At 36.6% G+C, this 23,755-nt stretch overlaps 1 protein-coding gene across 8 annotated transcripts in view; it reads left to right on the top strand.

Moving 5' to 3' along the window:
- Nucleotides 1-23,385, top strand: part of LOC118497085 (cadherin-related family member 3-like) — a 114,481-nt gene extending 91,096 nt beyond the window's left edge. For 6 of the 8 annotated variants that reach the window (XM_036010689.1, XM_036010696.1, XM_036010690.1 and 3 more), the window contains 5 exons: nucleotides 11,896-12,026; nucleotides 12,898-12,990; nucleotides 13,143-13,212; nucleotides 15,993-16,029; nucleotides 23,136-23,385. In XM_036010689.1, the coding sequence (XP_035866582.1) occupies nucleotides 11,896-12,026; nucleotides 12,898-12,990; nucleotides 13,143-13,212; nucleotides 15,993-16,029; nucleotides 23,136-23,197 (393 nt within the window). In that variant the 3' untranslated portion in view covers nucleotides 23,198-23,385. Of the gene's footprint in view, nucleotides 1-11,895; nucleotides 12,027-12,897; nucleotides 12,991-13,142; nucleotides 13,243-15,992; nucleotides 16,030-23,135 lie in introns of all 8 variants that reach the window. The other 2 variants (XM_036010691.1, XM_036010692.1) reach the window with 2 other exon arrangements.
- The last annotated feature ends 370 nt before the right edge of the window (nucleotides 23,386-23,755 follow it).

The raw sequence follows: 23,755 nt of genomic DNA on the forward strand, positions 1-23,755 counted from the left end.
GGTATTATCATTGTTATTAGGCAGATCTTTCCATTGAGAATATTGAATAAGATATAAAAACTTAAAAACATTATTAAGTGGTTAGAATCTACAGCCAGAATTTTTCTTCTAAATACAACTATAAACTCCCATTATAAAACAAAACATTCTTAAAGCCAGATTACTAACAATGTGTGTCTATGAGTTATAAAAAATTATGCCCTGTGGATAAAATACTAAAGTTATTACAAATAAATTCATCATATAATAAATATTATAGGAAACATCATCAGCATGAAATTTACTAAAAATGCAGTTCTTTATTTTTTAACACAATATTCTCCTAGCTTTTGAAAAAAATATATAAGGCGTCCCATAAATTGTAATCTAGTGAAGGCATTCAATAAAGACCTCTGCATATTTTACAACGCCAAGCATGGTACTTGATAAGTAAAAGGACCAATGTCATATGTTATATAAAAGGTATGTGATAGTTCTTAATTGGGGGAAGGGGAATTTATGAACTGTTACAGAATCCAATGAAAGTTACAGCCTCTCTCTTCAGAACAATGTACACATGTATGTGTGCATGCACTTTTACATGCAACATTAGTGCCTTGTAAAACCCATCCCTGGAACCCAGATTAAGAAATCCTGACTTTAAATAAGGATTTGTTACTGGTACTGAATTATAAAATAAAGTAACATAAGCTACTAAAAAAAACTATACAGAAAAATTTCCGTAATATATTCCTTAAATATGTTAACACTTGGCATGCTTTTATAGACATTACAATAAGTAAAATAATACCTTGAGGCTTAGAAGAGAAAATAGGAAAAAAATCCTTTATCTTTAATGTAGAATGACTTTGTCAAAGAAGCTAATAATAAATAAGGCCAACTCTAGACTAAAATAAACAGAATGGTTGTAAATTGTCTCCTAATTAACCTTTGTCTTTGAACCCTTACCTGCCTAGTCAGAGGTTCCTCTCAGGGCAGGTAGAGAAGGAAGAAACGGTCATGTTTCACGGACTGAACTAAACTCCCCCAGTTTAAGTACAGATTGGCTAAAGAGACAATGAGGTAACTGGCTAGACACCATTTCCTGCAAATAAAATCCCTGAAGAATTATGAATCAAAATTCCTGAAACTATCTGCACTCAGCAAATTGAGTTCATAAGAAAAAGCCCAGAATTAATATCCATTTTTTTAAAAAAACAGAAGATAGTGGAAACCATAAATCAGACTAATTTATAACTATGTTTTACCCTGATTTCAACATAAACAGTGCATAGATAAAAGAGTACTAAAGAGAAGGCTTCTATAAATAACTGTGCGATCTTTCCATTGATTCCTCCTGGTAACCCATCCATGTTTAATGATGTGTATTAGCATAATTAAAAGGTTTTTAACCCATCAATGAAGAACTAAAGAGAGGCATTAGATTAATAGAGTGACAAAATTGGAATTTTTTAGTGTCTTTCACTTAATCTGAACTTTGAAGACTAATCCTAAGGACTTTATGGCTCCTTTGAGACATTTGCTGAGAGACAAGGGGTTTTTGTCTTTATACCATGTTTTCTACACTCTTATGCTCCTTGCAGAGGCAGATTACCTTCCCAAGGCTGATTTTGGCTCATCAAAGATCAGTCCTTTACTAGCACATACCTCACAATAATTTGCAATCACATATGTATAAAACTGTTTTCAGCTGATAATTTAGAGCAGTGATATCCTGGAACTGGCTCATTCAGCTAAGAAGAGCCTATTTTTAAATATTCTGAAATTTTGTAAGCTGGTTAAGCCTTTAGTACTTTGAATTTAGTTATGGTGGGGATATTAGTACTATGAAAATTGGTAAATGCTACATTCCAGATTTTTTTTTCTTTTAAGAGTAAGTTTGCTAGCACACTACTGAACCTGTTGATCTTATTCTTTAGTAGACCTGGAAAAATAGAAGAAATTTGAAGCTGGTAAAAAAGAGGTTTAAGAGAGATTAGGTAATGCTTGTGTTTGATAAGCAAAACTTAAGGCACCAAAAGAAAATGAAAGAGCATTTACTTTTCACCCCATACTTCAAACAATAACATAACATTGTAGCTAAACACTTGAATAGGTTAGAGTATCCATGGAAACCACCGGCATTTTCTCTTGACCTGAATCTAACCATGTATATCCAAAATTAATGAAAAAATTAGGGAAATATACTACTTACTGTGAGCTGCGGTTTAACACCCTCTGTGCCTTGTGTGGCTAGAAAATGAAGCTCATTGTGGTATTTTTCCCAACATATCACTCCTGGACTAAATTTCTCTTGTTGTTCTTTGTCTTTTTCTAACATAAATAATGACACTAATGTGGTAATACGGCCACTAATTGATTATTAATGAATACTATAAGCTTTCTTAAGGCATTTTTACTCCTCATAGAAACCTTACTAAGTAGATAGCATTGCTCCAAATAGAAGTTAATTTGCCCATTTTTAAGTGACAGTCATAATTTCAGTCCAGATATGTCTATTTTCAGAGGCCATTTTTGTTCCACTATTTCATTACCGCTGTATTTTTTTTTCAATTTGATTAACCCGTGTACCCTATTACAGAAAAAAAAAAAAAAAGCAAATTCCCTGACACCCAGCATTGTGTGTATTATGGTCTAATAAGCTGACTCCAACTCTGGGAGATCCCATGAATGAGTGGTGTCCACAAGGCCCTGTCCTCAGCGGCCCTGCTCAGCTCTGGTAAACTCATGCCTGTGGCTTCTCCTATGGAGCCCATTCATTTCATATTTGGTCTTCCTCTCATCCTGCAGCCTTCTACTTTTCCTAACATTATTGTTTTTCCCAAAGAACCCTGCTTTTTCATAAGGTACCTGAAGTAGGACGGCTCAGTTTTGTCATTTTTGCCTCCAGTGTTGTTTTAGGCTTAATTCCCTCTAGGCCCCACTTGCTCAATGGTCCAGGAGATCTACAGAGCTCTCCTTCAACACCATACTTCAAATGAATGATTTTTTCCTTCTAGCTTTTACCTTACTTTTGTAAGAAGGATAGAAGAAATATATAATAAATTATATCTTTTTAAATGTAATAATAGGATCATAACAAATTAATCTCTTTTATCTTAATTATTTCTGAGAACAAATCAGTAAAGGGGCATTGATGTAATAGGTTGACAACGATGGCTATAACACTCTTATGGTATGCCAGAAGTGGAGAGGATTTGCAGAGATTAAAGGGAGACACACTTATTTTTATCTGCTGTCACAGAAAATGCAGCACATGTATTTTGAGATATGATGTGTGTATTTACCTAGGTATGAAGCAGCAATAAAAGTTCCCTTGGACCTATGGGGGTACATGGAAATCTTTGCTTTATATTTTGAACAACTCTGATATTCAACCTCTGCCTATAAGCTATGTAATTTTTCTTCTTTAATTGCAAACATGGAAACTAAGTGGCCAAGTCACTCTTCTTTCTTTAGATGTGGCTTGAAAATAAAGTCTCTTGGTGACTTTCAAAACATTTCACTTTTTTCTATGTTGAGATGTAACATAAGTTATGCAACTGTTTGGTCACTTATTTCTATGTGTTTTATGTGTTATGTTTCTATAACTTATAAGAAAACTAGTCCCTTGAATAAATAGTGAGAATTGCATTTTATGTTCATTAATTTCTTGGTCTTTTTGTCCATACAACTCTCAGGAGAAAATAGACATGGGGTAACAGAGGATTTACAGAAGGAACCGCAGTTGACCCTTGAACAACACTAGTTTGAACTGCGCAGGTCCACTTATAAGCGGATTTTTAAATAAATGCAATCAAACTATTTCTTCTTCCTTATGATTTTTTAAATAACATTTTTGTTTCTTTAGCTTACTTTGTTGTAAGAATACAGTATGTAATATACATAACATGTAAAATATATGCTATTTATGTTATTAGTAAGGCTTCTGCTCAACAGTAGTGTATTTGTAGTTAAGTTTTGGGAAGGAAAAAGTTATACATAGATTTTCAACTGCACAGTGTAGCATCAGTATCCCTAACTCCCATGCTGTGCAAGAGTCAACTGTATTTTTAAAAGTGTAGGTAGAGTAAGAAAATCCAGCATGGTGTAACTCTCTGCCTACCACTTCTTAAGCAAATTAAATCCTAGGCAAATAATATATTATTTTCTTTCCTGATTGTACTTGACTATTCTATTACTTAAGTCTTCCTGAGCTACTCAACAGAAGAACTAGGGTTTATTAGTAAAGTAAATAGTGTCTTATGTAATTAAAAAGAAAATTATATTAGTCTCTTGAGTGGTGGCTATATGCTTTAGGAAATAAAACTCATAAATGAACACTCTCCCTTTAGTGAAAAGATAAGATGTGTTTAGTCATGTGTACTAAAATTCTTACATGGAAGTCCTGAGTTTTAAGCTCCTACTGCAGTTTAAAAATGGGTAACATTCTGCTACATGTGAGTTTCTTTATGCAAGAAGAATATTACTGTTTTTAAAAGCTAGTCAAAAGTACAAGTATAAAGCAATACTCAACTTCATGATGTTAATTATCACTATATTATGATTTTCACGTATTTGCACTTTTAAGTACATTGATGTTAGATTTAATGCTACTTCATTTTAAGATAGAATATAATTTTCTTTGGAACTTGTTAGTGTAGCTAGTTTAGTTTAAGAAGTTGTTTATAAACTAGAAACTAATAACATTTAGTATTCTACAAAACGTAAAGTAAGTCACATGGCCTTCAAAAGTAATAAACGGGTAATAAGAGTGAGACAAGTTGATTTTAAAAACTTAGAAAATTTACTTATTAAATTTCCTAATAATGTCTTTTGCTAATTGGCCCTGTCATTCATTCATGGCTGGACAATTAAGTACTTTAAACTTATGTCTTTATACTTTTATTTATTTGTATTTTTTAAAGATTTTATTTATTTATTTTTAGAGAGAGAAGGGAGGAAGATCGAGAGAGAGAAACATCAATGTGCGGTTGCTGGGGGACATGGCCTGCCACCCAGGCATATACCCTGACTGGGAATCAAACCTGCAACACTTTGGCTTGCAGCCCGCGCTCAATCCACTGAGCTATGCCAGCCAGGGCTGTCTTTATACTTTTAAATAATTAACCCATTTTTATCTTCTTTTGTATTTATTTTTATTTGTAGAATATGTGCTGCTTTAATTAGCCTCTTGGAAATGAGAATAAATAAGAAGCTCTAAGAGTAGAATCATAGCAAAAGATAAAAGACAGTTGTTGTTTTCTTTTTTTAATAATAACTTAATGCCCAGAAAACACGTTGACAACATTACTTTTAAAATTCTCACCATACTCATTCATTCATAGTATGGCCTGGGCTTCCAGTGAAAAAGAAGTAGAGTTTTTAAGTGAAAGTTTGAAATGCTATGGCTATAATTTCACATAGATTCTGTCCAAACTGTTTTTACATCGACAATAAGCAACATTCACACCCGACAGAAAGAGTGTGGCCTGGGAACTAAAGCAGCCGTGGTCTGAGGCCCAGGCCTTGCACTTGGTGACTGTGAGCCAGGGCTCAGGTATTTACCGCTTCTGAACCTCAGTTTCTAAAATGTCAACAGGGATTATTAAAAGCTATTTTATAAGCCTCTTCTAGTGCAATGCCCAGAACATAGGAGGTGATTAATAAGTAGTAGTACTATGTTTGTTATTTTATAAATGTTTATCAACTGACTGAAAACACAGAGATTGTTTAAAGATATTAGGCATAAGTCAGGGCTGATATGGTTTATAAGCTTCTTGAAGGGGGGCGGAATTTACCTCTGCAAAATATGTATGTTGGATAAGGGTTATTTGAGGCTGACTATTTTTAGGCAGACACAAGTAAAGTTCTGAAATCAGAGTAAAATGACTCATTGGTAAGAGACATTTCCGTTTATAAAAATCTTCACTTGTAAGGCTGTCTTCCTTTCTGTACCAGGAAGAGGAGGATGGCCCAATCTCTAGAAATTTATCAAATTTATGGAGAAGGCAAAGACCTACATCTGCATAACAACCTAACTCTTGTTTACTGTTTTTTTCCTGATAGCCTCTCATAACTGGGTTTCCCACTCCCAACATCTTCTTTTGCTTTTAGCTGGAGAAGGTATTTAAGACGATAGCTTGGGCCACTTCAAAGAGTTACTCAGATTTCCTGAGTCTCTCCCATGTATCCAGGTGTTATTGGTGTTATTAAACTTATGTTTGTGTTTCTGTTAATTTTTCTTTTACTGTGGGGATGAGTTGGGGGGGGGGGGGTTCTCAGCCAAGAACGTAGAAGGATAGAGAGAAATTATTTTTCTTCCTCTGTACTTTAGTTATTTGCAGTTCCCACTAAGGAAAAAAAAACAGTTTTATCTTTCCTTTATAATGTTAATATTTTGAAAAACACAGTTAATAATACTTATTAATTTCATAGTAAATTTTTGGTGAAGGAGGAACATCAGCACTTCAACTTAAACTTTCAGTGTTTTACTATTAAAAAATACTTATTTTTATAGAAACCTGGTCTATACCTGATGAAGTATTTGAGATAAAATGTGAAGTGACTATTACATAAAGTTGAAACAGAATTTCTTATTGGTGAACTTTTAAAAATTCTTCCTTAATGAGAATTAGTTGAAATAATCCAAAAGTCAGCAGAAGTATATAAATTGCACTCTCCTCGGTTGCAGCCTTGCACAACTGCTGTGACCCGAATACCCAATGATGAAAGATTTTGTGTCAGGGAAGAATGTTATTATTGTCTTTTCTGTAAAATATAACAAGTTAAGTAATTGAGGTTAGAAATCAGGCCAAATTAACTGCAAACAGCTGTAAGAAGCTTCCTACATGAGCAAATAACAGATGGGGAATTCCTTTGTTTTCACTGGTGATTTACCTAAGGGTGAGATAAACGTCTGATGACATACAAAGTCCAGAATCCTGTCAATCTCTAGACATTTATTATATCACTCTTCATGTTCAGTCCAGAGAGGGGCGAATGCTCAACTCTTTGACCATAAGGGCATCTGCATGGGTTCTGCTTAAGCAAGCCAATAAGCAGTAAACAAAAGTCTCAACCTATATTTAAATTTAAAAGGGGAATATTTTGCCCAATAACATATACATCATCTAAAATGATTTCCAGGAATTGTAGGATACAATGATTAAATCAAATCCAATTAGGATACAATGATTAAATTATAATCGAATTATAATTTTCCTTATGAGAAAATAATTTCATTTATACATTAACAAAATTCCTAGCTAGCCCTGAAATTTATGTTTATAAACTTATCTAAAATTAAATTTTGACATTGTTAAACAAAAATGATTCATTCAAATTCAAAGTTTCAGCTACCTTTGTCTATGTTATGAAGGTGAAAAGTGATACTGCAGGAGTTGAAATAACTTTCCCAAAGTCACAGATTAAGTAAGTGGTAGAACCAAGAATACTGGCAAAATAGTACAGAAATGGTTGAGGTTTGGCTAATCTTGTGACCAATGTGGTCAATTGGAGAAAAGAATGAAATAAGATGAAGAGATTGGCAGGGGCCATATCATGCAATTACTTATAAGCCACAATAAGCATATAGACTTATTTCAAATCATTTAATTACATGTCATTATGACAAATGGTATACAGGAAGAGTAAACAAATGTATAGTGGTACAGAAATGTCACAAATTCTGGCTTCGAGAACATGAGAAGTTCCAAGAAGAGATATTTCAATTTTATGTAGACCTTTGATGTACAGAACAAGAAGCAAAGACATTTAGAACTATTGGACATTAGGTAATATAGGTGTGAGGAGACATGATCTGTTTTTGAAGGAATTAAAAACAAGTATGTCTAGAGCCTTTGAGGAGGTCAGTCAGAGGCAAGCCCAGAAAAGTAGGTATTATGTAGAGTGATACAGGTCTAGAGTCAATAATATGAATTCTTCACTTTGTTTTAGACAATACAAAGCCAATTTAGACTACTGGGAAGTAGAAGTGAATAGTTTCAGGATAAAAGTATTCCAGCAGAATGGAGGATAGAATGGGAAGGAGGAGAAGAGACCAGTTAGAACGCTATTGCAAGCAGTAAGGCGAGAGTGAATGTCCTTGCCTTCATGATTAGTATCTATTCAGGGCTGCAAGAAATTTCATAAACAATTAAACATAAGATGATATTGAAGTGAGCTATGGAAACACTGACAGTATCAAATGCTAATCCCCTGACTTTTTTTTTAATTTTTAAAAATTGCTTTGGATTACCAATTTAAAGAGTATGTAATTGAGAGAGCCAAGCTTGCAAATAATGCATGTTCAAATGTTTATTCTATGCATTGTAGATGGATTACTAAGGAGATTAAAACAGTTGTATGGATTGTACAAAGGATGTTGCAAGGATCAAAGGAAATGAGACAGGAAAGCTCTTGTAATAAATGTGCTATGTACATACAAGTCATTAGTATTATATTTAATCCTGCAGAAAAACTTGTTTTTATATAATTCCTAAAAAAATCCCTAATATCTCAATTTGTCTTAGGCTTTGCAATATTAAAACAAATTAGGTGCAGTTTCTTTTTAGTAAAAGTTTTAGATTTTTTTGGCATGTGTGCATAAGAAAGGGAGGAAAAATGGAGAATAAAGAAACCAGGAAATTTACCCTTGTTTGTCAAGCAAACCAAGTACAAGAAGTAAGGATGATTCTTTTCTCCTACCTTTAAATAATTTTCAAACACCTTGAATTGAATCTATACAATTGAATTCTTAGAAAAAAAATTAGAATGACTTTTATGTGATATACTATAAGAATTGTTTTTTTTCCTCAAGATTCTCACAATATCCTCATTTTCTCAGCAGGTAGCATTGTCTACTAGAAAGAGCATGGTCTTTAGAATCCCTCAAATCAGCATGTGTACACCAGTTCTTCCACTTAGTTTCTGTGGAACTTTAGGTAACATAGAAAGGAACCTCCGGGGCCTCGGTCCTCCTTTGTGAATTGGAAGCAGTGAACACCTTTTTTTAGGATTGGCATTAGGGAAAGCTGGAATAAAACAGCTAAAAGCCCAGAGTGGCTGTTAAGTAAATGCTACTCCTACCCTTTTCAGTCTTAAGGGCTTATATTTCCTTTATATAGGGATTCTGATATATACCTCTTGGGATGTAGTAGATGTTCAATAAATATTTCTTGAGAGAGAGAAAGAAAGAAAATGGAAGGAAGGAAGAGAAGAAGAAAAAAAGAGAGAAGGAAGAGAGGAAGAGAGGAAGGAAGGAAGGAAGGAAGGAAGGAAGGAAGGAAGGAAGGAAGGAAGGAAGGAAGGAAGGAAGGAAGGAAGGAAGGAAGGAAGGAAAAGTTTGCTAACTAGCTTAACAGGGTTAGACCTGGGATCTTCTTCTGTTTTTTGTTTGTTTGTTTGTTTGTTTTGTTTGTTTTTAATATTAGTGGCATTCTTCTCAAACATGTTTGGTAGTGATACATTATCTTAATGAGCTGAAAATTGATCTAGGTGATTAAATGTCACAATCAAATTATTATTCCTTTGATCTATTTATCATTTGGAAATGCAGTATATTATTTACTTAAGAAAGCAGGGCCCTGGTATTTCAACTGGCCCTGCTGGAACACAGATTTCTTGCTCTTTCTTTGCCCAGACATGCCCAGGTTGTTCACAAAGGAGGAATGAGGGCCCAGGAGCTTCTTTGCTATGTGACCTCAAGTTCCACAGAGTAAAATAGAATGTTTCATCATATGATACATAATCTCAACAGCAACCAATATTCAACAAAGTAATCAGGATTCCTTTCACTGAATTATATAAGGAGTACTATTTATGTTGCCACCTCTGTTGATTGATCTTTATTTTCAAAGACCTCCCTTTTTCATTTCTGTGAAACTAGCTCCACAATTTCTGTTGCCTTAACCAGCGCACCTAGGGCTGCATGTTCACAAAGTTATCCTATCCTGTGCTGCCATCTCCTGGAGGGCAATGTTGCTAAATCATGGAAATTAAACTACATTGAACCTTCTATTACTTGCTTTTTAAATGGTAACATGTTAGATGGGAATTTACCTGAGGAAAAAAAACCCCTCTGGGACTTTTATAATAGGAAACTCGAAAGGGTAACAACCCATTTTTAAACTAATACTTTGCCTTGTAAACAAGTTACCAATTCATTCAATCTGTCACTTAGCCAACATTCATTGACACATTCTCTGTGCAAGAACAACATAGACTCCATATCTCTATAGTTGAGCAACTAATGATCTTTGTTTAATAGAGGTTTATTTCCAGTAGAAAAATCACAATTTAAAGAAGTAATTGTAATAGATTACTCTAGATATTACAGTAGAAATATGAACAAAGAGATGTGGTAATTTCCATTAAGAAGTCACATAACCAAGCAAACAGGGGCTAGTTCACATGGCACGTTGGTGTGTGACCCAACAATTAGTGTTGAGAGAAACTGTTTTTATGTACTGGGGTGAAATGTTGGCGGGGGGGGGGGGGGTGCTGAGAGCGCTTCTGCTCACAGCTCTGTTCTCCTATGAGACCCAGCACTTCCCTTGCTCCCCAAACGGCTAAAAGCCAAAACCACGCCCAATAGTTCTGCATGTCCTTATCTGTGCTTACTCTGGCCGCACAAGCAGATCTCCATCTTCTCTGGAAAGTATACTTGTGGGCTTCAAAGTTGCCATCGTCTTGCAGCAGCTCTCTCCTTCAGGATCTGGGATGTGTTGTCATCGGCCTCCGGGTTATAGTCAATGAAAGCTTGTGCCACGTTGCACTGGATCATGGTGAAGTCCAAGAAAGGCACAAGTCCCAAGAGTCCAGATAGAGCCCTGGTCTGTGAGGCAGCAGGTCAGCATCTGGCAAGATAGGGTCCTTGGTGGCTTCAGAGTCAGCTAGCAGGCATGAGCAGAGCAGCTGCGGGCTGTTCTCTCCCTCACTACACCAGGCCACATGGCTGCACCCTGACTATAAACTGCCCAGCTTGCTACGTCATTGCTCCTTCTCCTCTACACTCTCTCTGCCAGCATGGCTCCTCTCTCACTGCCAGCAGCATGTGTGAATCTCCTTCACTTCTGACCAGCATAGCTGCTGCCTACTCTCTCAGCCCTCATGGTGAATCACCTCTCTCCCTCCCTCTCTCTCCCTCTCTCTCTCTCTCCCTCTCTCTCCCTCTCTCTCTCTCTCTCTCTCTCTCTTTGTTTAAATCCTGACGCAGAACTTCTTACAGGGCCTCCTATGAGGTTCCTCCCACAATGAGCTGCATTTGCCACTTTTCAGTATCTTCTACCTTCTCTCGGCTGCCATCTCTATCAGGACAAGTGGGACTCAGGGACACAAGGACCTCTGCCTTCTTGTCTCTGACGCAGATGTTATACAAACCTCCCCCCTCCCCCCACGCTGCTATATCACAAGAGTCACCATATTCTGAAAGTTACATACACACAATTTGCACCAGGGCGGTAGCACAGCTGTCCTTCAAGAAAGACATGGCTATCCACTTGCCATTGTAATGCAAAGTATCTTAATTGCTGTATCTCAGCAATTAAGTCAGGTGTCTTGGAAAATCACCGAGGATGAGTTTCACTCATCACTGATGAGTGAACAAGTGTTCACCAGAAGTTCCCCATGGCAGGAAGGGTGACTCTGGCCAGAGGAAATATATGAACAAAGACATGTGCTTCTAGAGAAAGAAATTTGTTTTTGATGGCAGAAGGAGTTGTTAGTTTATTATGCCTTGTAATTTGCTATAACTGTGCTTTGTTATGGTTTAGGTAAGAATCAGATGATAAACTTATTTTAATAATATAAAAAGAAACAAAGTGAAATGTATAAAACACTACTCAGCCCCAACTGTTCATAATTTTGTTAATAGACTGCTATTAATACTTAATAAATATTTATTATATTTCTCAGATCACGACTTCTGTCTTAATAAAGATTTCTTATTATTGGAGCCCTGATAATTGGATTCCTGCAGTGTTAACTCTCACTGGAGTCCTTTTTGTGATGTGTCTCTATGCTGTTGCATGGTGCCTCTTCAAAGAGTAAGATTTGAATTACTGCTTTTATTTGAATTCATTCATTGTTTATGAAGTCTCTCAAGAATGCCTTTAAAAAGCCCATGGTGGAAAGGGAGAGAGAGATTAGTAAAATGTATTGAGCATTTATTACTTCTCTGCTTTATAGATGTTGTCTTTGCCGATAATCACAACAAAACTGAGAGATAACAGCATCATTGTTTTAGATTTGGGCACAGCATGTTAACCACAATCTTCTGGTTCTAAAGCTGATGCTCTTTGCCTAGTGGTCAATCAAATGGTTCAGGCTAAAAACTGTTTATCTGAAAAATACAATAAAGTAAGAAAGTGGGTTTAGAAATCTGTGCTGAATCTATTTCCCACTAAAGTCTAGGAGGGATTCTGATCGGCTGTCATAGGCCATGGGAGGGCATGTGATGTGGGGTGTGCTACTGCCAAGAGGAGAAGGTAAGAATTCTATAAATGCCACAACACAATGTCTGTTCAACTAGAGACTTCTTCCTGGGTATCCCAAAATCATGTACCATATTCACAAGTTTTTTTTTTCCTGAATTCAGAAACGACAGAGTAATATGAAATATCTTAAGCATATAAGAATCTGATATTTTATTATGAAAATTTTACTGCAGTGGTTTAAAGATCTTATTTTCAGTTTCATATACAAAATAAATATTTATAATTGGCATTATGTTTAGGTTAGGTTTTATTATTTGTGTGTGTCTGTAGTGTTTCTTAAATGGGAAACTTAATGCTAATTGATTAATGCCAAAGCAGGGAATTGATTTTGATAATTTTGACAATTGTGATGAAAAAAATAAGCACTTAGTTTCTTTTTTCAAACTCTGTTTCTATTTTCTTTTTGTTCCTTTATCTATAGTGCTCCTTCCTGTTCTAGGTTCTTTCCCCACTGCCACGAGCACCAGCGGAACCCACCAACTCTTACTGCCAAAGAGCCTGGGCAGGGACCAAGGTAGAAACCATCGTGATGCTTTACAGAACAAATCTCTAGTCTTTAAGATTAGGGTCCTTAACATTTATTATTTATGCTTATATGCACTAAAATATATTTTTGTATTAGAGATTAAAACAAAAATTGCCATTATTTCTACAATGTTTTTGTAGGCATGGAAACTTTCTGAATAGTGACCAAAAACCAAACACAAAGCCAAACTTGCTGCATGGAAATCATCAGGTGAGGACAAAGGGAAACATCATTTCATAGGTGTTACAATACTGACTCTTTTATTTTTGTAACATACAGACAATAAAAAGTATTTCAGATAAATTATAGTGAATGATAACTCATAAAGACAATTAAAAGGATTTATGCATATCAGTTGAATGTGAAAATGAAAATTGAAGGGAAAATAGCTAATGTTCGACTTTAAGTGATTGGCATTGATGATACCAGTGATGAGGAAAACAGGATTCTAAGTCTGATATACCTGTAAAAGCATAAATCGATTGTGTGTACTGGTGAAATGGCATTCAGATATCTGTTGCTCTTTATTTTTTCCTCTTAATGTCTGGGGAAAAAAGTGAAATTAGGTTACATAGGTAATAGAGTCTAAGGATACCACTGATGTCCTTTATCCTTATACCACTTAGGTATTCAACAATTTATACTACACGACAAATTCTGTTATAGTTTTTTCTATTACAATATTCATTGAGTTATATTTTATTTAAAATTGGAGTTAAATATTAAAACCAAAGCACAGCCTGGCTGGCTCAGTAGATTGAGTGCTGACCTGCGAACCAAAAGTTTGATTCCCAGTCAGGGCACATGCCTGCACTTGCTGGGCCAGGTCCCCAGCAGGGGACGTGTGAGAGGCAACCTCATATTGATGTTTCTCTCCCTTTCTTTCACCCTTCCCCTCTCTCTAAAAATAAACAAATAAATAAAATCTTTAAAAAAAGAAACAAAGCACAATATTATACTGAATTATAGAACTAATTTTATGTAAAACTATATCGGGCTCAATGTTTTTGGATAGGTAAGATAGTCTCTTATCAATACCAAGAAAAAAAATTTAAAGGAGCATAAAACATGGTCTCCACTCATTGAGAACCCATATTCCAGCTGGAAAAAGTAAAATATTAGAGGACAATGTAAGATAGTTTATTAATTTTTACCAATATGCCTAGCTCCATAGGAATTCCAAGAATAGGAAGGCCCTTATGAACTAGACCCATCAGAGGAAACTGTAAAAGAATTACTACTGGGGTTCATATGAAGAACATGTGTCTTTTTATAGGTGGAGAACAGTGGCAAAGAGGTTTCAGTCTTGAGATTAAGCATGGTGTACAACTCCAGCTCTTTCCACAAGTTCCTGCCCACCTGGAGCAGCTCTCCCTTCTTCTTTGCCTTTCTGATACTTAGGAACTGAACTCAGAGCCACCCTGTCCTGTTCCACTCTGTAGTCACAGTTGGCTGCACTACAGAAACCTACACGTACTCCATCACTGCTTTTATGACACCATACTATAATATTTGTGCCAGTCTCCCTCTCCATGTTATTCCTTTTACCTTTGTGCAATAATATATATATACATACTTTTTTTTTTTACCTCAAACAATGGTTCTGTGGAGGTTATTTTTGAAAATACCTCCCAGTACCTGGGAGCCTAGCAATGCCTTGTGACCTGTTCTCCATTTCTTCCTCTTCTACCATGTTCCCTTCCTTCTTCACAAGTTGCTGCCCTTTGAGGTATCACTACTTTTAATAGGAAACACTGTTATTCATTAAAGACTTTGATTTCTGGCTCACAGGGTTGTATTCCATCACTTTTCTTGGTATATTTCACAATATATTGAATCTTCACCAAAGTGATCCACCAAAAGCACATCTTATCAGTGCTTCTAACTCTGCTGGCCCTACTCTTGTCCTCACTCCCAGTCCTACTGCCATCTGCTGTGTGACTGAACTTAAGCATCAGCATGTCTCTGTTGAAAATCTGAGATGGCTCAGATTTATGACCATCCTTCAAACAGTAGCTCGATTATGTCCCTAATAAATTCACATGATCACTTTCAGTGATGACAATTTCAAGGTTTCCTATTTCTCAAATCTCCAATATTTCCACCTCCTCTAATTCAGAACTGTGATATCTAACCACAGTTCATAAAACAAGAGAAGTATACTTTAAAATTCCCTCAGACTCCCAGAATCAAATCCACAAACCTGCCTGCACCTGTACCATATGGCCTGACCTTCCCGAGTCCAGAGCAGGGCACCTGCTCCAATTAAAGCTATCCTTTCAGTTATACTTTGGGTTCCTTTCTCTCTCTGGTATTCTCTTAGGAAAAATGCTTTCTCTCCTTTATCATCCACATTGCCTGACACGCTTATACTATTCTAATTTCAAAGTGCCTCCCTTGACCCCATTTTCCTCTTTAGTAGCTACTCCATTTCTATTCTTCCTTTTTCATAATAACACCTTTAAAAGAGTTACCTAGCCTGGCTATATACAGTTCCTTGCCTCCAAATATCTACTCACTCATTCCAAACAGAAGTTGTTCTGTAGCATTCCATTGAATAACCCTCTAATGACCCACTACTGAGGGGAGATATGCCCTAATTCTGATTGCTCTAAATGCATTGTTTGGAAGTTAATACAACAGTCCTTGTGCATATTATTGCTAGTTGCCCTGGAGACATAGTGTAATAGTGACCAGTGTCTTGGATATGCCTAAGTAAAGCTTTAATATCAACAAGTAAATTTCTATGAAACTATAAGGAAGCTTTCAATATGTTATAAATATTTATCTAATACATGAGCAATAGGATTAAATGAGATAATCATTTTAATCAATGTCAAATTTCTTGTTTTATAAAATGACTCTACTAAAGTGAGTATGAACTACAAAATAATAATCCCATTAGAACTGATAAGGTTATTGATAATGCCAACATCTATGTTTAGAAATACAAATTTAAAACAGAATAATAATTGTAAATTATCTTCTAGCCATCAAGAGTTTATGATGGACGTGCAATTGACCCTGGTAAGAAAGGAATACAATATTAATGTTTCTATGCCTAAAATTGTTCTAAAAGCATGGAAAAGACTCCACAATACCAATAAGAAGCATTATGGAGTGATTAATTATGTGCTGTCAGATTTTAATTATGTAACTATGCTTAAATTAAGAAAATTTTAAATGCTTATTTTTGTTTAAAGGTCCAAGTACATTATAATAATAAATTGTTCTACTATTAAAAATTATTATTCAACTTTTCTTTATCACAATGATTCATGAATTTTTGAGATACTTTTTCTTGAAAACTATATTTTGAAAATTCACAAACCTTATCCCAAGTAGATTTAAATGCCCCCATTAATCTCCATTACTACCTAAATAGCCACAATTAATCACTTTTTGCCCACCAAAGCAATACTTAATGCTCCTAATTGGTCTCACTGTTTTTAACCTGCATTTGCTTCAACAATTTCAAAGTCTGCCTCCATGGCTGTTATATAACAACATAAAATATGGACCATGCTATGTGAGTATATACTAAGTGCTAGATAGGCCTGGTGTGACAAAAAATATTTATGTGCAAATGTCGTGAAACCATGAGAAAGAAGGTAATATTATTATTCCAATTTTAACCTATAAGGAAACAGAGATGTGGGGCCAACAGCACATTGCCAAAATTCCAGATCCTTAGCTAATGAAAATAATCATGATCTTCACTCTCCTTAGACGTATACAATCCCAAATATACTCTGTTAATTCTGGGGCTATAACACAACTTGTACATCTCACTAGTGTGTCACAGTGTGTCATGCCTTTTTCTTGTGCATAGAACTCCATTGCATGAATTCTGTTTATGCTGCCTTTCTGTTTCATTCCCTTCTGATCTTCTTCACTGTTCTTCAGTGACCAACTCCTATTTGTAAAGCAGTACAGCTCAGACATCACAGTCCCTGGATTACCTTCCTTCGGGCACAGAGCCACTGTACTCTTAACACACCACCATATATAATATTTTTGGTTTATTCTTTTTACTGTAAACTTCTCGGAAGATTGTTAGAAACATTAACTGAGTGTTTATCTCTAGTGTCAACCAAATACTAGGCACTCAAGTCATGTTTGTGTAACAGGCAATTCGGGTGTGGTAAGCTGTAAGGTAAATATCATGTTATAAAGAATTAATGACTTAATGGAAACTGGTAAGTGGATATAAACTGCTCTTCCCAGAGATTTTTCTGGCAGCAGAAAAGAAAGTCACAAGGTAGTAAAACAATATGAATAATTTCAAGTAATAATCATAAAATATTTCTTGTTCTGGAATATGATAGGATTGTGTATATGTTTATCTCTCTTGTTTGTGTGTGTGTATATACATATATATCATGTGTACAAAATGGTAAGCTAATGGTAAGGGAAAATCTTGCTGAATTAAAGATGAGTGAATAATAATGTATGGTTCAGGTATTAAAGACATAGAAGAAAGAATGTGGGTCATAGAGCTAAACCATGAGCTAAATTGGGGTCATAGCTTCGTTTAATTTCCATCTAATCTTGGAGAAACCACTTAGTCCCTCTGAGCCTTAGTTTCCATGTCTGTAAATAAAGAGCTACCATTCTTATAGAAAAATGCTGAAGCTTCTGTGCTTCTCACAAAAGTTCTTGTTAACTAGGAATGTTAAAAGCCTAGTTGCCCCTTGGGTAATATTCTACCATGCAGCCAGGACTGAGAAGCACTGTTCTACACAGAGGAGTTGACACTATTATCACCTTTCTTGTTCAAATGCTGATGGTTGGCTTATGGTTGGAGTAGGTGGACCCCTTCTTAAGGTACAAATGAGGAGAACTCTAGAATGTGAAGGTAAAAGATGTGAAGCAGGACCTAATAGGTAAGGATGAGACTAAAAGACCCAGTGGCCTGTGTGAGTTTTTTGTTCCTTGCAATTGAAATGAGGCATCCAAAAGTTGGTATGTAGGTATAGAGAAACATTACATTGGCTGAGTTTGGAATAAAATAGAAATAAAACAAAAAACCAAAACACATTAAGTATATATACTACTAAGTATATATATTACTTAACTTATTATGCATGATATAATTTAAATATAACATGTATAATACAAAATGTTATTTTTTTATCCTCACCCAAGGACATTTTTTCATTGCTTTTAGAGAGAAAAGGGGGAGGGTGGAGGGAGAGAGAGACATCAATGTATGAAAAACACTGATTGGCTGCCTTCTCACATGTGACCCAACAGGAGATGAAACCCACAATCTGGGTATGTGCCCTGATCAGGAATCGAACCTGTGACCTTTTGGTCTATGGGACAATGCTCCAACCAAACTGAACCATAACAGCCAAGACCAAAATGTCATTTTAATTTTAAATTTCACATGTTGCCAAGAAGAAATATAAATAGGTATCATATGCTACAGAAAATTTATCAAAATGACAACCTCATATCTCCACTAAAAATTCATTAAGTATATTCAGAAGCAATGTTTTCTTAGGTTGCCTAACCATGATAATTACCTAAGATACTTGTTAACTAATAGAGTTCTTGGACCCACCTCACCAAAGTAAATATCTTCAGAAAGATAGGCTTGGAAATATGTACTTCTAACAAGTCTTTTAAATTATTGTAGTTGATAAATACCAACCTGAATTACTGTCTAGGTTCTTGATTAATGAACCACCTAATTAGTATAACACATGATGTTACCATTAGAACATACAAACTCACCTTAAGCTCAATTTAAAAAGTAAACAATATGGTTTCCTTTGATGTGCTTAAGTAATATGTGACCATGATAAGAACAAAGTAGTACATAAGAGCTTATAATGAAGAGCAGCTGTCTTCTGCCTCATCCCATGGCACCCACCCTTTAGCTTCGTCTCAGTTTCCAAACTCTTATTTGATTCTAATAATTTGATTCTAAAAGTCAATAAATAACAAGCAATGTTATATTGTGAGTGTAGCAACGCTCCTCACTAAGGAAGCAAATAATGCAAGGCCATTATCTTATTTGCCACATTTGGGCTCTCCCAACCTTTCTTATTGTACTTCTGTATGGGAAAACAAATCGTGAGCCACAACTGCGATGCTTGTGTTTCATATACATCACATGGAGGTGTTTGTGTGTGAAGCACTGTACTACTATACTGCATGTATAAAAACCTGACAACTATGATTGGAAAAGTGAGAAAAATAAAAATAAAGAAATCTGACACACTGCCTATGGCCATTGGGTTGCCTGGTGCATGTCCTATCCTGTGTGCCCCCGGCCTTCACAGCCATCGCTCTCCAGACCCAAGGCTATGGCTCCATGTGCTGCATGAACGGGGATTGTTATAATTAAGGTTAAGTCACTCTTTTCAATACTTTCTATCCATTTCTATAATTATGGCATATTTTACTGTGCTTCATATTTGAGATGAGACTTTATTTAATTATTTTGGGTTTTCTAGGGATTCTAGTTGACTTCTGTTTTCTTATTTATCAAAAATAACATGCTTTACTAGTTTCTCAAATTAATGTTATTTCTACATATGCCTGTTATAGAGAACCCAACTTTAATATGGCTCTCCTTTTCCCCCAAACACTTCCCTCATAGAAATTTCCATCTATCTCTTCTATAAAATATGGAATAAATGTTATAATAAGACTGTTTCCATTCTTACAAATTTCCTCCACTCTACATTTGACCTACAATCATACCATCCCCCTAAGGACTGATGGTAATGGTTATGTTTCACGTGTACATGTGTGTGTGTATCAAACAAGAGCATTCTTGCATGCTTCTTCACAGCTGATACTGTGCAGTGATTGCTCTCAATGTGTGCCAACATCCATACTGTATTTTCTTCAGTTAAAAAAGACCCACTTCTCTCTGTATTCATTAACCAAGGTCTCTCCCATTGTTTCTCATCTTTGTGAATAGTTGTGACCTGTTGGGAACTGCCCTGCCTGGCTTCAGAGACTGTAACCCCTCTGTGGCTAAGGCTGAGTAGAAAGACCTTGGTACAATAAGCCGCTTAGGAGACAAAGGTTATCTTCCTTGTAGGGGGACTGCCTATGCTCCCTTTCTCTTCACCTTGCTTGGCCCGAGGCAGATGACTGGTTAACAAATGATGGGTAAGATTCCTCAAAGGAGGTGTTACAGAACAAACAAGGGGGGGCCCTGGGATGATATACTATTATTGAAAGAAGGCCCCAGGTCCGTTATGTCCGCCGCCAGACGAAAGACGTCTCTCAATGTCAGAGATTCGTGAAAAGGAAAGGAAATGTTTATTTAATGCTATACAAACTTCAAGTAGTGACCTAATGCCTTTATCAAAAATCCTAAAGTCCCTAAAAACACCCACAAACCGACACAGTCCTTCCTTCCTTCCCCCTTTGCCCAGTCCAGAGTACCGTATCTCAGGAAAGGAAATAGAAGTCCATGGCTCAGGCAGTCCTCTGGTTCTTCCCAGTTAGTACTCCGTCTCAACTGGGAGACCTCCCTGCATTCCCAGCACCCTCAGCTGAGTCACCAGGATCTCTGCTAAAACCAGGTGGTGGTTCCCCCTTCTAAAGCTGCGGGGGGGGGGGGTCCCCAGTCTGGCAAGGGCACATGGTCCTCTCTCCCAGGGCCACGGGAAGGGAGAGTCCCCACTTTGTCAAGGCCGCGTGTGGTTCTCCTCTCTCAGGGCTGTGATCCTCTCTGCACTTCCACAGCTGTATGGTTCTCCCCTCAAGGCTGCACATGGTTCTCCTTCTCAGGGCTGTGCATGGCTCTCCCCCTACACTCGGCTTCACATGCCAGAACTCATATCCTTCCAGCTTTACTGGGCTGCCGTCATGAGTCTGGGCAGGTGTGGCCCCATGTCATGGAGCCAATCATCTCCAAGCTCCCACGCAGGCGCTGTAACTCGGGGGACCTGCCCCCCAGTTACGTCTTGGTGGGGAAGTTACTTCCATTCCCCTGGCTCAAAGCATGGCCACAGCTATTTAACGTATCTAAGCAACCAGCCAAACTGCAAGGCTGTTGCTATGCAAAACAGCTCTCAATGGTCCTGCTCCATTTGTCCCTTCCCCCAACCCACACCCTGGGGGTGGTGGGGGGCGGGTAGAAACATCTTAAAATCTCCTGGACACCTTAAGTTCTGGACCCCACTTCAAATGTCCATTTGAGGTCCCCCCTTTTGGCTGCACCCTGTAACAGAGGGATGACCTAAAACAAGCATGGTTATGAAGTGGCCCTCAGGGAAGGACTTGAGGGCCTATAGAAAAAGGGGGTGATGGATCCTCACCCCTCAGTTTTAATGTAGCCTGAGTCCTCATCCTGTCTGCCAGAAGTCTCCTAATCTCTGGACTGCCTTACTTCCCCTGCCTGACTTGAGCCTGAAACAATGCCTTAAGCCTGAAACAATGCCAGAAGTGGGTGCAGCCCTGTTCTGAAAAGGGTGGGACCCCTGGGTGGGTGATTAGGCCTAAGAAAGAATGCATAAAATCCTATGAAAACCACTTTGCTAATACCCTCAATTTAAATAAGGGTCCAAGCATGAAGTGAGTTTGTTCCCCAAAGTTTTATCGCCCTTTAACTATTTGACACTCACTCTAAATAAGCCCTCAGAGTTCTTTGAATGCTATGCATTGTTTAATCATTTCTGCCTGACAATAAGGGATGAGCCTTAAGTATACACCTTGTATTCCTATGCAAATTAAACCCAATAAAAGCCCATTGAGGAACACGTTTCTGGTCCTTCTCCTTTTAGAGACTGGCCACCTTTCATCCCCAAGCAGATCATGTCTGGATAGACATATTCTCATCCGTGGTGGATGGTGGGATCTGCAGGCAAAGCTCCCCCACAGTGACCTTCATGTTAAATAAAAATAGTAAAAGTACACGTTAGTATACAAAACTTGCTATTAAAATGTATCATTTTACTCCTATTTCAAGAGATTGGAAGAAAAGAGATTCCCAATGTTAAATGCCAGAGATAAATCTACATAAAAATTGAGCCACCACACCTCCATATAATGTTCATTCAATGAGTTCCACCAACTCCAGGAACGCACCTCACATTTTCAATGTTAACTGCCTTCTCAATGTGGATCTATTATTCTTGACTCCCTTTCTGCCTCTAACCATTCTGATGTTTAATTAATTTCTTCATTAAGGGTGTACGTGAGTTGAACTATTCAAGTCTTGCAGATCAGTAACTGCACATGATGATATGCACATAAGATGAAAGAATTTCCCTTCAATCAGCAGTTGACAAAAATTCCTAGACTACTGAGCATTTTTTGAATGTGCTAGGCATATGTCTAAAATCATTTAATTGTCACATCCATTGTAGGAGGTAGGTACTATATTTACCAGTCTCATTTTGCATATAAGAAAATGAGGCAGAGGAGGTCAAGTAACTGGTGTAATGTTAGGTGGCTGGTAAATGATGGAAACGGGATACAAATCCCAGTGGTTTGGCTACAGAGCCTTCAATCCCAGTCTCTTGGAGATGCTTTCAATAAATACTTGAATGAATAAGTGAAGGAGGATTAGGCTACTTTAAATGATTCAATGTTATTTGGGTGTTTCTGTGTGTATCTATTATATGTATATTTTGTATTGCGTTGAAGATTTCACTTTTCTAATCTTTCAAACAGTTGTTAGTGGAAGTTGAGAGAATTCAACAAGATGAGCTAAGCACTCAAGGTCACAGGGTGACTGTTAGGCTCATTAGGAGGCAGTCAAGAAAATTCATGAGTAGAGTGGAGATATATATTCAGTGTATATCTCTTATGATGTTTTAAGGGAGATGAGTTTATTAATCTGAAGTCCTCTACCTCCTCTTCTTGTTCATGTTATAAAGAAATTGAGATACTGTTAATTATTGTTGATTCTGACTTCTACCAGTAATCTGTCTTTTTTTACCAGAATCAATAACAAAACCAGAATCAAGATTTTTTGAAATGTATATACAGTGGCTGAGCCAATTATTAAAATTAAAGTTTCTCCCTGAAATACTATTATAGTAAAATATTTCCCATTGTATTATATTTTATTTGTCAAATTATACCTCCAGTAGTTAACGGTCATTCAAATTATTATAAATATTTTAATAAAGTATTTTTTTCTTCTTTTTCTTCAGTGACAGGAATGGAATATCTATTCAACAGTCAGACTGGTGAAGTCAAGATGTTGAGTAGTTAAGAAAAGAAAGTGATTCTGGAGGAAGACATTTGACTTTAACCAGAATAAAGGTCACCATATCTTCATGTCACTTACTATATCTGAAAAGGTCTTTTACAAATACAGCTTTTAACAATAAAACAGTACCATCTTCTTTTTTTTTCAGAATAAAAGGATACTTTCGTGTAACCTGTCACATATTTTCTTTTTTTAAAAATTTGATCTTTATTGTATTTTTTCCCTTATCATTTAGTCCCCTTATACTTTCTCCCCCTGCAGCCACCACACTGTTGTCCATGACCATGAGTCCTTTTTCCTTTTTGCTCTATCCCTCCACCTCCATAGCTGTCATCTTGTTCTTTATCAATGAGTCTGTCTCTGCTTTGCTTTTTAGTTCAGTTTGTTCATTAGATTCCACATATGAGTGAAATCATATGCTATTTGTTTTTCTCTGACTGGCTTATTTCACTTAGCATAATGTTCTCCAGGTCCATCCATTCTGTTGCAAAAGATAACACTTTCTTCTTTTTTATAGCTGAATGGAATTCCATTGTGTAAATACCCCATAGTCGTTTTATC

This window comes from Phyllostomus discolor, chromosome 10 (genome assembly GCF_004126475.2).
Source record: "Phyllostomus discolor isolate MPI-MPIP mPhyDis1 chromosome 10, mPhyDis1.pri.v3, whole genome shotgun sequence".
Classification (NCBI taxonomy): domain Eukaryota; kingdom Metazoa; phylum Chordata; class Mammalia; order Chiroptera; family Phyllostomidae; genus Phyllostomus; species Phyllostomus discolor.